The sequence below is a fragment of the Bubalus bubalis genome, chromosome 1 (genome assembly GCF_019923935.1).
Source record: "Bubalus bubalis isolate 160015118507 breed Murrah chromosome 1, NDDB_SH_1, whole genome shotgun sequence".
Taxonomy (NCBI): Eukaryota; Metazoa; Chordata; class Mammalia; order Artiodactyla; family Bovidae; genus Bubalus; species Bubalus bubalis.
Window position 1 is genome coordinate 18325597 of NC_059157.1, and position 12962 is coordinate 18338558.

The 12962-nt window shown below is 41.2% G+C and overlaps 1 protein-coding gene across 1 annotated transcript in view; it reads right to left on the reverse strand.

Annotated features, from left to right (window-relative positions):
* The window catches only part of WRN (WRN RecQ like helicase), a gene marked incomplete in the record, with an annotated part of 115520 nt that overhangs the window by 34731 nt on the left and 67827 nt on the right, over positions 1 to 12962 (reverse strand). Inside the window, 2 exon segments of the mRNA XM_045164105.1 lie at positions 1743 to 1917; positions 12277 to 12464. Of these exon segments, the coding sequence (XP_045020040.1) occupies positions 1743 to 1917; positions 12277 to 12464 (363 nt within the window).

The following is a 12962-nucleotide window of genomic DNA, read 5'->3' on the forward strand; positions in this document are numbered from 1 at the left end:
CTCAATTTGAGATGAGGACTATTTCAGGAGTATATTGACAGGGGGTTGGATATGTTGATAGTGTTGATTTAAACCTACTTATATGTTTGAATTGAAATCCTCCAAAATAATCCATGTGACACCCGCTGAACCAGGATTCTAACCATAAGAATCTCAGCTGCAGCCCTTCTTGTAAACTTCATCAATACCTTTCTTCTCTCCTTCAGACCAATCCTACTTAGTGCTCCCAGTCTAGTGTTTCTATAATACTATTATCTTGCTCAAAAACAGAGCAGTCTGTCACAGTGGTTTTCAAGTTTTGTTTTGCAGAATTCTGAAGATTCTAAGACAACCCCCAAGACACTGACATGGAGACAGGGACGTTCCTGGACTCGGTTCTCCATCACATCAACTTCAACAAGGCCATTCTACTTTAATCTGCTTTACCTATCAGATGGAATGTCATTTAAATAAAAAGTCCTACAGCTTGTCTGGAAAAAATAAGGGAACTTCATACCAACTCCAGCTTGCCTCTCTGCAAGTTTTAAAATCCTCTATAACCTGGCCAAACAACCAATTCAACTCTCTTCCTGAGTCTCCACCAGTTCCTGCCATTTTACCTATACTTTGTGTCCCTCCTACTCCATACTTCCCTTTTCTCCAACCATTGCAAACGACTCACAATTCCTTGAACCCAGTATGCTCTCGTATACCAAAGTGCCTTGCACACATCAGTCCTTCTTTCAGGAGTTCTATAATCAATTCCTTATCCTTCATCACCCCCTAGCCATGCATACCTGATGAACTTCTATTCACTTGTTCAGATTCTACTCAAACTGCTTATTCCTGGGTGTACAACTCCATTTGACAATCTACCTTAACAGCTAGTGTTCCCTCCTCTGTGAACCTAAACACCATTCTATGTATAGGCTGCCATTTATACTTGCAACAGTTTTCTTACCTATCTATCTCCCATATTCTACACCAATTCTATCAGAGTGACTGCTTTATGCTCATCAAAACGGTACTCAAATCTATATGCATGAATGAATCACATGGATGTACACCTAAAATTTTTTAATACACATTGCTGTTTTTCCATTTTTGTGCTCATGCTCAGTCATGTTGAACTCGACCCCATGGCTCCTCTGTCCATGGAATCTTCCAGGCAACAATACTGGAGTGGGTTGCCATTTCCTACTCCAGGGGATCTTCCCAACCCAGGGATCGAACCCACATCTCTTATGTCTCCTGCACTGGCAGGGGGATTCTTTACCACTGCAATTTTAAACAAATAATATTTCAGGATTAAATTATGAAGTTCAATTCCAACTTTAAAGAAATTTTTGTTTAATTTTTAATATAGTTGACTTACAATGTTTTTTTTTAATAATGTATTAGTTTCTGCTGTACAGTAAAGTGAATCAGGTATACATATATCCACTCTTTTTTAGATTCCATTCCCATATAGGTCATTACAGAGTACTGAATAGTTACTTGTGCTGTACCATAGGTTCCTATTAGTTCCTATTTTATATATAGCATGTATACCTGAAATTAACAATACATTGTAAATCAACTATAAGATACACTTTAAAAAAATTAATTAGAAAACAAAAAACATTATCCCTCCATGGGGGGGCAGGGGCAAGGAAGTTGGGGAACACAACAAAGATATTCAATAAAGACTTCATAAATAGCTATTATAGAAATATCTGTTTCCAGTATGGGGAAAAGACAGTCATGATGATCCATCTTCACACCTGAATTTCATCTCTCATGAACCTATGATGAACTTGCTTCCTTAAGTTAATACTCAGTCCTGCATGGTATGTTCCACAGGCTAACTTCAGTTTTTTAAGTTCAGCTGTAACTTGCTCTGTCATTTTTCTGGAAGGACAATAGATGATAGTTGGACCTTCAAATTCCCAAGCAGAACTAAAGAAAAAGAAGAGCAAAAGGACAAATATATATATATATATGTTTGAGTTTTACATGATTTAATTTCCCCTTATTTTTAAATTTTTAATTTAATTTCATTTTTAAATTTTAATTTACGTTTTCCTTTTAGTAAAAAACTGAAAGGAGAAAGCATATAAAAAACAATGATATATTTAACAAAAATCTAAAACATTTTGGACACTCAGATGTGGAAATAAATTATGTTAAACACAAACACCACTGACTTCAGTTTTTTGTTCAAATTAAAACCAGAGACAGGTTTATTTATTGAAGCACAAGCCTTGCTAAAAACCGACAAACTAATGGAAATACAGTTACCATCCTTTTGGGAATGCAGAACTCTAGTTTAACAATTACTCTTCATTTACACAGGAAATGTAATATTTACATAGGAGAATAAAATTTTTACATTATCCTTATCTCTCTTATGATTGTAAAATTCAATTTCTACATGTTTACCAAAAAAGCAAGAACTTTCATATAATAATAAAAGATCATTTATATAGTTCAAAGAAGCATTTATTGGTAATCTTAAGGCTATGTTATAGAAAATAACATGTTAGAAAGCCTATTTTAGAAACCTGCACTTATTAAAAGTTTAAATGATGATTTCGTAGAATATTTAATTCCTCAATATATTCATTTACATAAATACATTCATTTATGCTGACCCAACGAATATAAAAAGAACATACCCCTTAGATTTAGAAAGTTATTTTATTTAATTTTTAATGCACATAACCTGTGATACAATTTTAATTTTAGGAATCTATTTTACAAATATACTTAAAGATCAGCCAAAAGATACATACAAATATTCATGGCAAAACTATGATAATGATAAATTATCTAAATGTTCATGATCATACACATTCATACTATGAAAGTGAATCAAATATTTAAAAAGTAAATGTATAAAAACCTTTAAGAAGGACTATGGTAAAAATCATTGAAAACTTAGAAAAATAATGCAGCAATTTTACTCTAAGAGTCTTAACTAAATAATCTACCCAAAGTAATTTTTGAGAGTGACCAAATGGGCTTCATTGTCAAAATTTCACTCCATGGAGTGAAAAAAAAAAATGCAAATTATCTTTTTAATGTACAAGAATCTCATTAAAAAAATATTTTTCAAAGAAGGAAGAACTGTGCACCAAAACATGAATACTGTAACATCTTAAAACATTAAGGCCTAATTTAAGAAAACACAATATACAGAAAGATAACAGAGGTACAAAAAGGAGGAAAATTGCAGACAAAATGGACATACTACAACACCATTTCTGTGGCAAGCTAACAACAACAAAAACAATTGAGAGCACATATTTGCATAGTCTAAGACAAAGAACAGAAGCCTATAAAGCTAAATGCAAAAATATCAACAGTGAAAACTGAGGAATGGGATTGGAGAAATCTAAGTACTCTTCAGTTTACATGCATCTGTACTGTTCAAAATGATACTAACAATATGGATCACTTTTTACATTAAAAAAAAAGTAGAAAATATAAAAATTTGAATTTATAGAACCGAAAAATCAAAGCAGTGAACATTCCTATTGACTACATCAGTGAAATGACTGGAAGAAGGGCCTTGGTCTTTGTCTTCTCTGCCAAAAGAATTCATAAGAGACCAGCATTTATTGGAGGCAAAGCATGTGTGGAAGAAAACAAAGGCAAACTCGTAGAGTGAGCTGCATCCAATGGGGTGGCTTAGATTGCTAATATGAGGGCACTCTTCAGGTTATGTCTGGCCAGTCATCTTGCTTGTTCCCATATTTGGCCTGTCTCAGGGTTCTTCCTTGGTCAGCTCGAAGGTTTTGGGGAGGTTGGCAGGACATATTATGGGCTGGCATCTCTTCCTTCCTTTTCCCCTCCCCTAGAGTTGCATTATCCAGAATTCCTTAGAGGACAACGAGGACATTCTCTGCACACGTCAGGATGAGAAACCCTCTTGACCACAGCAAGAGGAAATTGTGGTCTCAGGGCCCAGTGCTCCTGATGGCATCTTCTCTCAAAGTGTAAACTGGAGACTGTTTGCAGCAGCTCAGCCTGGGGCCCGCCTATTGCCTACCTCACATCCCCTCTGAGATTCCTGGACCCCAGGGAATTTTTATTGGGAGGATGCAGGGCAAAGGTCCACCTTCTGTAGCTTCTTCAGGCTGGCATTGGGCTCATGGGCCACGGAACTCTCATCCTGCCTTGCCACGGAGCCCCAGGGAGACCTCTGCTGTTCCAAAAGAATCTGTCTCAGGGAGTGGCTAGAACCCCTGAATAACCATCATCTTGACATGGAACTGCTGCCACCTCGAAGAAATAAACTTAACATACCAGATGCATGGCTTTTGTCAACTGGGAAGACTCAGAGCAGGAGCTCTGATGGATCTTCCCAGCCCAGGAATTGAGCCTGCATCTCTTATGTCTCCTACATTGGCAGTGGGTTCTTTACTTCTAGCGCCACCTGGGAAGCCCAAGGTATAGAGATGTCTTTTTGTCTTTGGAATATCTAGGCCTGCTGCTGCTGCTGCTGCTGTTAAGTCACTTCAGTCGTGTCCGACTCTGTGCGACCCCATAGACAGCAGCCCACCAGGCTCCCCCATCCCTGGGATTCTCCAGGCAAGAACACTGGAGTGGGATGCCATTTCCTTCTCCAATGCATGAAAGTGAAAAGTGAAAGTGAAGTTGCTCAGTCGTGTCCGACCCTCAGTGACCCCATGGACTGCAGCCTTCCTAATACAGATTATTTTCTATGGATCCCATGTATTTAACTTGCTGCTTTGAGATCTGCGTCTTTTTCTGGGAGACCCTATAATCTCGAGTCCCAAGGAAATTAAGAATTTCAATGGTGTTCTGATCTAAGGCCTCCATGGAGGGGCTACATATCAATATATCTACATACTGTAGAACAGGCCCTTCTTTTAGGCATATTTCCCCTAGTTTCTTTCCTAGGGCCTGGGCAAGCAAGTGTGGGCTGTCTCAAAACCCCTAAAGCAACACTGTCGAGGTATATTGTTGCATCTGACCCAAGTGGGAGTTGGTCCACTCAAAGGCAAACTGATACTGTGAAGATGAACAGATACTGTGAAGATGAGAGATGAACTGGGATGCAAAAGAAGGCATCCTTGAGGCTGAGCACAGTAAAACATTTAGCATCCTGAGGGAGCTGGACTAAGATGCTATAAGGATTAATCATAAGGGGATGTATAGGAAACACTCTATCATTTACTGCTCAGAGGCCATCTACCATGCTATATTCCTCATTTGTATTTAACAAAAAAAAAAGGTAGAGGGGGCACTGCTCGGGACCTCCTAACCATAATACGGTCAGGGAACTAAGGTTTCTCCCCATTAGTGGGGTAGGACACTCAGTGACAACCAAAAAGGCATGTGAGCCCACTTCAGTTCAGTTCAGTTGCTCAGTCGTGTCCAACTCTTTGCGACCTCATGACTGCAGCACGCCAGGCTTCCCTGTCCATCACCAACTCCTGGAGTTTGCTCAAGCTATTGTCCATCAAGTCGGTGATGCCATCCAACCACCTGATCCTCTGTTGTCCCCTTCTTCTGCCTTCAATCTTTCCCAGCATCAGGGTCTTTTCTAATGAGTTAGCTCCGCATCAGGTGGCCAAAGTATTGGCACTTCAGCTTCAGCATCAGTCCTTCCAATGAATATTCAGGACTGATTTCCTTTAGGATTGACTGATTGGATCTCCTTGATCAGTCCAAGGGACTCTCAAGAGTCTTCTCCAATACCACAGTTCAAAAGCATCAATTCTTTGACGCTCAGCCTTCTTTATGGTCCAACTCTCATATCCATACATGACTACTGGAAAAACCACAGCTTTGACTATACAGACCTTTGATAGCAAAGTAATGTCTCTGCTTTTTAATATGCTGTCTAGGTTAGTCATAGCTTTTCTTCCAAGGAGCAAGTGACTTTTGATTTCATGACTTCAGTCACCATCTGCAGTGATTTTGCAGCCCAAGAAAATAAAGTCTCTCACTGTTTCCATTGTTTCCCCATCTATTTGCCATGAAGTGATGGGACCAGATACCACGATCTTAGTTTTTTGAATGTTGAGTTTTAAGCCACCTTTTTCACTCTCCTCTTTCACTTTCAAGAGGCTCTTTAGTTCCTCTTCACTTTCTGCCATAAGGGTTGTGTCATCTGCATATCTGAGGTTATTGATATTTCTCCCAGAAATCTTGATTCCAGCTTGCGCTTCATCCAGTCTGGCATTTCACATGATGTACTCTGCATATAAGTTAAATAAGCAGGGTGACAATATATAGCCTTGATGTACTCCTTTCCCAATTTGGAACCACTCCGTTGTTTCATGTCCAGTTCTAACTGCTGCATCTTGATCTGAATACAGATTTCTCAGGAGGCAGGTCATGTGGTCTGGTATTCCCATCTCTTGAAGAATTTTCCACAGTTTGTTGTGATCCACGCAGTCAAAGGCTTTGGCATAGTCTTTAAAGCAGAAGTACATGTTTTGCTGGAACTCTCCTGCTTTTTCTATGGTCCAACAGATGTTGGCAATTTGATCTCTGGTTTCTCTGCCTTTTCTAAATCCAGTTTGAACATCTAGAAGTTCTCTGTTCACGTTTAACTGAAGCCTCGCTTGGAGAATTTTGAGCATTACTTTGCTACCATGTGAGATGATGAGACCAAAGACTGTTCAAACTGGCAAATGTGATTCCAGTGAAGTAACAGGTGTGAGGCTTTTCACTGACACCTGTCACTGTGCAGCTTTTAGAGAAAAAAGGTCCAGAGTAAGAAGTCAGGCGAGTCAGTGGCTTCTGTATGAATTAAAAAATCGATCTTCTTTCCGCCACATCAGAGATGACCCAGGCTCCTTGATGGAGATAGACATCTCAGGGCAGGTGTGGGGGAAGCTGCCGGGACACCTCAGGAGCCCAGCATGGTCATCTCAGAAGCAGGAGTCTCTCTTCCTCTTCAGGATCAAGCCTGTCTACAGACTGGGCATGGCCTAGGAGGCTCCTTCTGGCATCCACAGGCCCAGTGGTCAGTTGACTTGCCTTTGAAGCATTCCCCCTTGTTGGTCTAACCTCTGGACTGATGGTTGACACCTGCTGTCCCCTCTCAGTGGCCCTGAAGTTGCAAAGCGTGTCTGACAGCAACCGTTATCAGCTGAGCTTTGGCTCTGGCCTGCCTCAATTCACACTGAGTTCTTTTCTTCTCCTCAGCTTGATTTTTTACCCCAAAAGCCACCTCTAGCAGGTGGGGCATCAGGGTTTGTGGCCCTGATTGTAACATTTGAAGTTTTCGCCTATTGTCATAGGGGCGAACTGAATGATAAAAGGTAGTCCCAGTAGGGACTGACCCTCAGGAGTGGAGGTATCTATGTTAGTAAACGTTCTAAAAACCTCCACAAGTTGTCCCCAAAAGAGGGCTGGATTTTCTTCTTTCTCTTGGGTCACTTCTTTGACCCTTTCATAGCTGACTGGTTTTCTAATGCATTCCTCATTCCTTCTAATAGGCACTGAATAATGTGCTTCCTGGCCCTCATGCCCACCAGGAAATCATCATCCCAAGAGGGACTCTGCATCCCCAGCGTATCATAAACGCTGGGTTGGGCCCTGGCAAGCTGCTCAGTGTGCCCCGAGGCTGCCGTCCAAACCCTCTGCTTCTCCTCACAGGTACAGCAGGTAGTGAGGATTAGTTGGATGTCCCTCCAGGCTAAACCAAATGCCAGGGTTAGGGCCTGAAATCCTTCAGTAAACCTACTAGGGTTTTCAGAAAACTGGTCCAGTCTTCGTTTGCACTCTGCTGAATCAGTTAAAGAGAAGGGCAGGCACACTCAGACTGTGCTTTCGCCATTTGCCGCTTCCCTGGGAGGACACATTCTCCCTGATCCTGGGTGACTGGAAGGCCCACCTATGAGATACCTCAGTGGTGGGATTAGCTTTTTCATCCTGGGGTCACTTCAGTTCAGTTGCTTAGTCGTGTCTGACTCTGTGACCCCATGTACCGCAGCATTCCAGGCCTCCCTGTCCATCACCAAATCCTGGAGTTCACCCAAACTCATGTCCATTGAGTCAGTGATGCCATCCAACCATCTCATCCTCTGTCATCCCCTTCTCCTCCTGCCCTCAATCTTTCCCAGCATCAGAGTCTTTTCAAATGAGTCAGTTCTTTCCATCAGGCGGCCAAAGTATTGGAGTTTCAGCTTCAATATCACTCCTTCCGATGAACACTCAGGATTGATCTCCTTTAGGATGGACTGGTTGGATCTTGCAGTCCAAGGGACTCTCAAGAGTTTTCTCCAATACCACAGTTCAAAAGCATCAATTTTTCAGCACTCAGCTTTTTTATAGTCCAACTCTCACATCCATACCTGACTACTGGAAAAACCATAGCTGTGCTAGACAGACCTTTGTTGGCAAAGTGTGGTACCAGTGTGTTTAGAGGTGAAAAGGGAAGCGAGGTTTGGGATTTGCCAGGGGGATCTGGAGAATCAGGGGTACTTGTAGGAATCAGAGAAGGCAATGGCAACCCACTCCAGAACTCTTGCCTGGAAAATCCCATGGATGGAGAAGCCTGGTGGGCTGCAGTCCATGGGGTCACTAAGAGTCAGACACGACTGAGTGACTTCACTTTCACTTTTCACTTTCATGCATTGGTGAAGGAAATGGCAACCCACTCCAGTGTTCTCGCCTGGAGAATCCCAGGGATGGGGGAGCCTGCTGGGCTGCCGTCTATGGGGTCACACAGAGCTGGACACAACTGAAGCGACTTAGCAGCAGCAGTAGAATAGGAGAAGCTCGGTTTCCCCATTGAGAGTTGGGGGAAGTTAAATGAGGACCGTCTAGAATGCTGGGAGAATTCTCTGGTTCCCCAGGCCTCTGAGCTGCACAGAGCGAGACTCCGGTAAAGGGACATGAAGGCCTGGACGCAGGGAACCTCAGTCCATTGTTCCAACCTGCAGCAAGAACGATCCAGTTGCAAGATGGTATGATAATTTACAGACCCATTTTGGGGCCATCTTTCTCCATCACCCAAATTATATAAAAGCCAGGAAGTACTACAGAAAAACTTAAGTTTTTCTTTTTTTAGCCCATCTAATTTAAATAGCTTCCAGTTCTTAAGGAAACAGCCCAGAGGTGTTCCCTCTGACTTAGGAGGGGGTCCCCTCATGTTGAACAACCTGCAACCAAGAACAAAGAGGCTAACCTAGAAATGTAATCCGGCATCCTGGAAACATTTACCAGAAGGCTTTAATCTAGACGGGCTTCCCTGGTGGCTCAGATGGTAAAGCTTCTGCCTGCAATGTGGGAGACCTGGCTTCAATCTCTGGGTCAGGAATATCCCGTGGAGAAGGAAATGGCAACCCACTCCAGTACTCCTGCCTGAAAATCCCATGGACTGAGGAGCCTGGTGGCTATAGCCCTTGGGTTGCAAAGAGTCAGACATGACTGAACAACTTCACTTTCTTTCTTTTAATCCAGGGCGTCCCTGAGATCCCCAGCAACCCTGAATCAGATGTGTTTGGCTGAACTTAGTTCCCTGAATAGAGAAAAATGTTGCAGTTGCCAGGGACTCCCTGGGGAGGTTATTTTGATTGTACAGTCTTATGATTATTTTTCCAATACTGGGATGTATCCTCCAGGACCAGGCATCTCAAAGATTCAGGTGTGGCAGCATGGAATCAACCAGCCCAAAAAGGCTGTTGTTATTAACAGAAGCAAAGCTCGTGTGGAAGAGCACACGGGTGAACTCACAGAGTGAGCTGCACCCAACAGGGGTGGCATGGATCGCTCATATGGGGCAGTCTTCCAGGTTGTCTCTGGCCAATCATCTTGCTTGTGCCCATATTTGGCCTGACTCAGGGTCCTTCCCGGTGGGTGTGCACGATCCTCAGCAAAGATGGATTCCAGTGCAAAGGTTTCAGGGAGGTTTGCAGGACGTGTTACGGGCTGTCTCCTCCTCCATCCTTCGACCCCTCCCCTAGAGCTGTGTCATATGGAATTCCTTAGGGGACAGCTGAGGACTTTCTCTGCACATTGTGTCAGGCTGAGAAATCCCCTTAACCATAAGAATGAGGAAACTGTGGTCACTGTCTTAGGGCCCAGTGCTCCTTCTGGCATCTTATCTCAAAGTGTCAGTGGGAGACTGGCTGCAGCTGCTCAGCCTGGGGTCTACCTGTCTCCTACCTCACTATTACAAGAGGATTCATTATTTTGCCAAGAGGTTTACTAAAGACTGTTATTTCCTCATAACAACTTTCTGAGAGGGGGAAAAAAAATCTATCCTCATGTAATCAAGTTAGATAGGTGAGACAGGCTTATTTAAATTAAACGCATCATGCATATAGAAAACAAATAAGGTAAGACTTTAAGAAACATGATGGCTCAATGAAGAGAAAAAATGTGAATACAGATAAACAAATAGTAGAATTAAATGAAAGGAAGAAAATGAAGATAACAGGTAACACCCTGAAGTCTTAACTTACTCTCCATCGCAGAGCTCATTAAGAGGAAAATTTTTTTCTTTTTTTCTTTGTTTCTGGCCAAGTCACATGGCATGTGGGGTCTTAGTTACCCGACCAGGGATCAAACTCATGCTGCCTGCAGCAGAAGCATAGAGCCCTAACCACTGGACTGCCAGGGAATTTCCAAGAGGTAAACTTCTATTTGCCCAAGTTCTACAGAGAACATTCTGACTCTTCAAGGTTCCCTGCTACCACAGCTCTTCTTGGAAGATGCAAAACAGGTGCAAAATCATTTCAGATTTGCTTTTAGAAAAACCAGTCACAGTCAGTATCAAAATCTTTGGATGGTCTTAGGAAAGAGGGAGCCACGAAAAAAGGAACACCAAGACTCAGGGGATATGCTCTCAGGTGATACATCTGAAAACTGTATACAGATGCACCAGGGAGTCCTGAGGAGCAAGGAGGTCTGTTAAGAGAGGCTATACTAGTCTGAGCTAAAAAGTAATACAAACCTCAATTAGTAGAATTAGTATGAACGACAGTGAGAAGAAATCATTTATATAAGATATGATAAGAAGACAATACAATCGCAGTGTCGCAGTGTCACGGTGTTGGGGGTGAAAAAAGACAAGCACAATTTCAAAAAGGATAGGGTTATTAGGAAGAAACACCATAGAGCTTGAGAATACCATGGACTGAAAAGGATCAAGTATTAGGAAAGTAAATAAGGATCTGATTGTGGAGATGCTAACGTAAAATAAATAGCCTTCTCCAAGAGAACATTTTACCTTTAGGACAGAAAGGAAGTGTAGTACAATGGATATTCACTTCGGAGAGATTCCCTAGAGCAGCCAGAACACTCAAAATACATTCATTACATGCGTGCTTTAACCTGAACACAGGACAGTCAAGCCAACAGTGAATTCTGTATTTAAATTCACCCTAAAAGACCTTAAGAGTTACTTTAGGGTTTCCTAACCTAGGATCAATCTTCTTTTTATTCCTTTCTGAGAAGGAAAATACTAACAATGTTCTTTAAATTCTATTTTCCTAGATTTGCTTTGAATTTGTATGGATAGAACAATTATTTCCATTTACTCTAACTTCACATTTCATAATGCGAAAATTATAAGTTTTTCACTGAGAAAACAGATCAGAGAAGCCTTCTTAGCATACACATAAAATGTCCAAAAACAACATAAATAGGAAGAAGTGCTAGTGACAGTTTCTACATCAGTAAAATGAAAATAATATGTAGCTTACAGAACAGTTATAAAATCAAACTAGATCATTTACATGAAGCACCTAGAATACTACTTGATACATGATATGGGCTCAAAAAGTATTTAAATTCCTTAAAACTCAAGTTAGTCATGTAACTAGTGAACCAGGCAGAATTCAGATAAAAGACGCGTTTGCTTTTTTGGAGATTTGTCACTTATTAAGAGTGTAGTGAAAGTCACTGAGTTGTGTCCGACTCTTTGCAACCCTGTGGACTATAGAGTCCATGGGATTCTCCAGACCAGAATACTGGAGTGGGTAGCCTTTCCCTTCTCCAGGAGATCTTCCCAACCCAGGGATCAAACCCAGGTCTCCAACCCAGGTCTCCCGCATTGCAGGCGGATTCTATACCAGCTGAGCTACCAGGGAAGCCCATTAAGAGTGTATGTTCTCTTCAAATAACAGTACGGAGTATAAAAACATAAGAAAAATTAGTTTCTCCCTTCCTCAGTCACTGATTATATAACATCACACTTGAACTGAAGCTAAGCAGAATTTCAAATATGTTAAATATACATTCCAAAGAGATACGTTTTAAAAATAAAATACATTTTTTATAAAGAACAAAATAGTTACCAAAATTTATCAACCATGAAACACTCACCTTGACTTATAGACAAGAAACTGCTTCAGATCCTCGAGGATGTCTCCTGTTTTTCGTCCAACTTCTAAATACAAGTTTGGTCGATCAAAACCAGTACAGGTTATCTGAGGATCCTTCAGGTTTAAGCAACATACAATGTCTTCTCGGACTGAAGAACCTGCCGTAGCAGTCAGTGCAACAATTGGAACCTGAAATAAGGAAAAGCGATTTTTAACAAAGGAGCGAGGTTGTTAATTCCCAACATTTCTACTGCCTTCTTAGAAAGACACTGGAAGACAATTACAGGAAGAATAGAGAACAGTGATAAAAATGAAACTTTAAAATTATTCTTTCAAAGAAGAAGAAAAACACTTTCTTCTTGTTTCTCAGCCTTCTAAGAAATCATTCAAACACTAAACTCATAAGATTTCTAAATGCAATTTCTATCTAAAGTTAAATCCACTTATTAGCTATCTACCTCTCCATTTATTATTTATACATTTATAACAGTGCTGGGACAAATGAGGGGTAAGTTACGTCTTATCTTTGATAATCTATAATTCATAAATTATAAACCCTGCACTCACTGAAAATTTAGCCATACATAGCCCAACTAAGGCTCTTGTTTTACTCCTATACTAAATACACTGGTATATGGCTTTTCAGATCTAAAATAATAGCTCTCAATTACCTGGATAATCTCTCAA